The sequence below is a fragment of the Sinocyclocheilus rhinocerous genome, unplaced genomic scaffold (genome assembly GCF_001515625.1).
Source record: "Sinocyclocheilus rhinocerous isolate Xijiao unplaced genomic scaffold, SAMN03320098_v1.1 scaffold1252, whole genome shotgun sequence".
In the NCBI taxonomy this organism is placed as follows: Eukaryota; Metazoa; Chordata; class Actinopteri; order Cypriniformes; family Cyprinidae; genus Sinocyclocheilus; species Sinocyclocheilus rhinocerous.
The window spans coordinates 1,049,821-1,054,836 of record NW_015640452.1 but is presented as its reverse complement, the minus strand read 5'-3'; the positions used below and the strand labels follow the sequence as shown (position 1 = coordinate 1,054,836).

The 5,016-nt window shown below is 37.1% G+C and overlaps 2 protein-coding genes across 2 annotated transcripts in view; both read right to left on the bottom strand.

The window, feature by feature from the left end:
* The window catches only part of LOC107752895 (abl interactor 2-like), a 61,538-nt gene extending 59,588 nt beyond the window's left edge, over nt 1–1,950 (bottom strand). The window contains exon 1 of the mRNA XM_016568971.1: nt 1,751–1,950. Within this exon, the coding sequence (XP_016424457.1) occupies nt 1,751–1,867 (117 nt within the window). The 5' untranslated portion in view covers nt 1,868–1,950. The remainder of the gene's footprint in view (nt 1–1,750) is intronic.
* Nucleotides 1,951–4,185: 2,235 nt separating this feature from the next.
* LOC107752911 (transmembrane protein 237A-like) overlaps nt 4,186–5,016 on the bottom strand; it is a 7,351-nt gene continuing 6,520 nt past the window's right edge. The window contains exons 9-10 of the mRNA XM_016568984.1: nt 4,434–4,555; nt 4,186–4,253 (exon numbers count right to left, since the gene is read on the bottom strand). Of these exons, the coding sequence (XP_016424470.1) occupies nt 4,186–4,253; nt 4,434–4,555 (190 nt within the window). The remainder of the gene's footprint in view (nt 4,254–4,433; nt 4,556–5,016) is intronic.

Genomic DNA, 5,016 nt, shown 5'->3' with positions numbered 1-5,016 from the left:
GAGATCGGTATCGGCCGATAATCACATTTCATGACTCGATCGGTACTCACTATTTGGCCGATCTCACGAACCGATCGCAATTTGATGACGTCAACGCCTGACCACGCACATGATGCGTGGGGGCGTAAATGATTTTAAGCCACAGTCATGTCATCGCTGGTGTGGAAATGCTATGACGTTTCGAGAAACAATGCTATTTGTCCTATTTGTCATGTATGTTTTACAAGATGATGAATGGATGGTTCATTTTTAACAGCAGATTTAGAGCTGATAGAGCTGATCTGCGCCTCACTGCACACGTCTGTGGCGCGTTACGGCTCCACGGGAACCGGAGCTGCTCGCGGCCGTTCTAGTCAGTGCTTGTGTTTATACTGCAGCCTTTCTCTCTTTTGTGAGTTGGCACAGCATGGAGGACGGAACAAAACCTCATCTGAACCGTATCGCTGATCGTGGGCTGCTTTTAAATGAACGTTTATTTATAAAACAAAATATCTTCTTTGGCCATATTAGCCTACTCAATAGCATTAACACAGGCTTTACACCTTTCAAACTTTATCTGGAATGTCACCGTTTCGGTCACTGTCACTTCCCGATCAGGCAAACGAACACACACACACGCGCAAAATCGTCTGCCTCATGAAAAAAATGTAGTTAATATTTGCATCATTTATGATTTGTTTTATCCACACGCAAATAATCAGAATGCATTTTAAAGCGGGAGAAACAGAGGTTTCCCCGGTAACAGCTGTACACAAAGCAGCGCTGAGCTCACAAACTCTGCTTTATCAGGCATATAACATGCAAGATGAAATGAAAACAACATCAAAAATTTTCTAAAGATAGTCTTCCTTCAGAAATATAGTGATATAAAAACACCCGCGCCTCGTTTTGATTTTTAAACGTGCAGTATGTGCTCATGTTTATTCAACGAAGCCTTTTGGAAAATCCGTCAGTTTTGATATTGTGAAGCATCAGAATCGGTATCGGCCGATCACAATGACAAGAAATCGGTACTCAGTATCAGCTGCAAAATCCTGATCGGAGCATCCCTAGTTATTACCCAGCACTACACATACATACATACATATATGTATGTATATATATACATACATTAAATCTAGATAAAGACTGACATGGGTGTTCAAGCACAATTCAAATCCCAGAAGTGATTACATATTGAGGCTTATGCACTGACTTTAAAAAAGTTTAGACTTTACAGAATCGTAAAGAGTTAAAGAACCCTCTAATGACATATGACATCAGTATGGAAGAATTCCTATAAGCCTCGAGCAGGCTGTCGGATTCCTCCTGCACTTGTTTGCCCTATCGATCGGATCACGAGTACCAGAAAGTGTCACCTTTCTACAAATGTGATAAAACAAAAGGCGAGTTGATTTGAACTGTATTGTCAGCTGTTTTACTCACATGGAAAAACAGAACAAAGTTTCCCAGTACGCGCGATTATCATGTAATCACTATTATCAACGCGCTACAATCACTGCAAATCTGAGCGCATCTCTTGCGAAGTGGCCTTCGCTTAGTTTACAGCTTCACCTACGAATACTATAAACTTTATGGTATATCTCAACAAGGCGAAGCAGCAGTTGCGTGTATACATTTAGTAGTTGGTGCTCAGCTTCAACAGATGATCAACAGCCACCACACAGACACTTCCAGCTCATTCTCCACACATCAACTCCAAAAACACCGCGTATGATTCGCACTGATTCGCAACGCTTCGTCCACTCACCTGTACGTAATTACTTTCGCAGTATTCGGCGACTCTCTCGAGGTTGGTGAAGCTGTCCAGTAAAGCTCCGCGACCCGCTGGAATTTCCTCCTCCAGCAGCATCTGCAGCTCCGCCATCTTTACATCCCTCCGACTCGACCGCCTCGCGCTACTACAGACAGGAAGTAGAGCGGCTTCACCTCCCGCTGAGTTTTGGGGAAAGCCAGGGAAGCGCATTTACGAATCCTACTATGGTGAATGAGTTTAACTGTATTAAAGTTAGTGATGTTGCACAATATTCCGTAACCATACCATATTCTGTAACTATTTCATATACATTTAAATGTGAAAATATATGGACATACACTATTGGTTAAAAGTTTAAAATAATGTGAAATATTATTACAATTTAAATGTAAACTGTGAATTATTCCTGTGATGGCAAAGCTGACCATTACACCAGTCTTCAGTGTCACATGATCCTTCAGAAATCAATTTACTATGCTGATATGTTGCTCAGTTGTTATCAATTATTATTAGTGCTCTATTATTAATAATGGTTCTTATTAAACGTTGAAAACAGTTTTTGCTGCTTAATATTTTTGTAGAAACTGTGATGAAAGTTCAGAAGAACGAAATTTAATTAAAATAGAAATATTTTGCAACAAATGTCTTTATTGTCACTTTTGAACAAATAAAATAAATGTATAAAATCTTACCTCAAACTTTTGAATGGTAGCGTATCTTAGTTTCCACAAAAATATTAAGCAGCATTCTTTTTTTCAGAATTTATAATAAAAATGTTTCTTGAGTTTCTTAATATTTTAAAATGCATCTAAATATAAAATAGTTATTTTAAATTGTAATAATACCTCACAATATGAGAAATTAATATTGATCAAATGCAGCCTTGGTAAGCAAGAGACGACTTCTTTCAAAAACAAAAACTTTTGTAGCGTATTAAAGAGTTCCACAATATATTACTTTTTGTTGTTGTTGTTGTTGTCGTTGTAGTTGTTAATGATTTAACCAGCGATCTAAGCATTACAGTATATGATATAATAACAAAATGCTACCTTTATTAAGTTGAACATGAAGCAACAGATAATCAACCTTTATCACTATGTATTTCTTCCTCTCGTTCCTCGCATTTTTCCTGCCAACAATAATGTTTCTTTAATCAAAATGAATTATCACACATAATATACGCTGAAAGAATGCATTACTGGAAAAATACGTCTAGATGCACTTTCTGTCTCGCATTCCTTTGGAAATTGCGCCCTCTGTGTTGTCTTAAAGTCACACTTTATTCGCCAAGTGTGTGGAGCTCTTGGTAAAAACATACATACATAAATGACATTGAGAACAGAAATAACATTTAAATAAGACTAAGGAAAAAATAATAATAACAAATAAATAATAATAATAATATTGTGGTATGCATCTGGAACAGAAGATTTATGTACAGATTTGTGCTTTATTTACTGTATATGCAGCTGTATAAATAAAAAGATGTATCATTATTTACATAATACTTGAGACGAGACTATAATTAGTTATTAAAAAATGAATTATAGATGACAGGTGATGATTTCTCTGTTAGCCGTTTAAGCTGGAGATGTCATGGGGGGAAAACCGTGTTTATCTAGATGTTCTAATGCACAGATCTGTAACGTCTGCCTGAGGGGAGACATGCAAACAGGTGGTGGCCGGGGTCTGTGATGATGTAACCTGTCCGCTTCTTCACTCTGGAGTTGTACAAGTCCTGAAGGTTGGGCAGGTGCACACCAATTATCCTTTCAGCTGTCCTAACAGTCCGTTGCAGTCTTCTTATATCTTACATCATCAAGAATTATTTCACTCCTTTAACATCTAGTTAGAAATTACAGTATTAAAAGGCAATTTTGTGCTGTGTTTGTGTATATGTGCTCTTTAGTGATGCGTTTAGTTGTAAAGGGGTATTTGACATGAAACATCAAGTGATCGACAGGAGTGTCCTACATTTATTTGCATTTATTAAAGCAGGCACATACTTTTATTAGCTATCCAAAGCAACTTACAAACTGCATGTTATACCTGCAGTATGCAATACAATACTTCTGGTAAAAGTACTTTAAACAACATTTTTCAAATTTTTGAATAATTATAATATAAATACAGTTCTTATGAATCCATAGATATGAAATATCTGTGTTGTAACAAATTTAAGAATTCAACACATCACAGGACGATTTAAGTGGACTGCAAAAAAGCTAGGTCGTACTTCTAAAATAAACACTTTTATATACAAACAGAAAACGTAACAAAAAAGTTTATATGTTTACACGGTTATAATCTACAGTATACAGTATAACAAGCCCAACAATACAGTAATATACAAAATGTTTACTTCAAAACATTTAGCACAAAACAATGTTAATTTCTGATTATTGATAAATGTAAATCATGTATCAGTGTCAGGCTGCCAGCTCATTTTTCTCATCATGACGTGGATACTCCTCCACCTCCATCGCCATTAAAAACTCTGACAGTAAAGACAGTGCTTATGTTAGGATGTAGACTATAGAGGAATAAGATAATTGACAATAGACACATGAATAGGATAAGACACACTCACACAGACACAGACACACACACACACACACACACACACACACCATTAACTAGCTGTTACATCATACACATTCTGTATAGGTCTACTTACCTTCAGTGTAGTCCATGTCCGGTCGTGTAGCAACAAACACCCAGGCCAGACCTACCAGAAGAGCTACGACCAGGTTTACCACGATCCAGGGCTGTAGAATCTGATGTTCTGAACCCGGGGGCCTAAACACCAATCACTGCATGTGATTTAGTGAAGTACACAACCCTGTGCTACAGATCAATTCCACTTATAGGATGATACAGTGATTGTTGCAGTAATGTTTTAAGGATATTATGCTGGATTATATTACACTCTTCAAAATAAAGGTGTTTCAAAAGGTTCTTCAAGCGATGCCATAGAAGAACCATTTTTGGGTCCACAAAGAACCATTCAGTCAAAGGTTCTTTAAAGAACCATCTCTTTCTTACCTTTTTGTAATCTGAAGAACCTTATTTCGCCACAAAGAAACTTTTGTGAAACAGAAAGGTCCTTCAGATGTTAAAGGGGTCATATGATGCTGCTAAAAAGAACATTATTTTGTGTATTTGGTGTAATGAAATGTGTTTATGCGGTTTAAGGTTCAAAAAACACATTACCGTATTGGCCCGATTATAAGATGACCCTGATTATAAGACGACCCCCC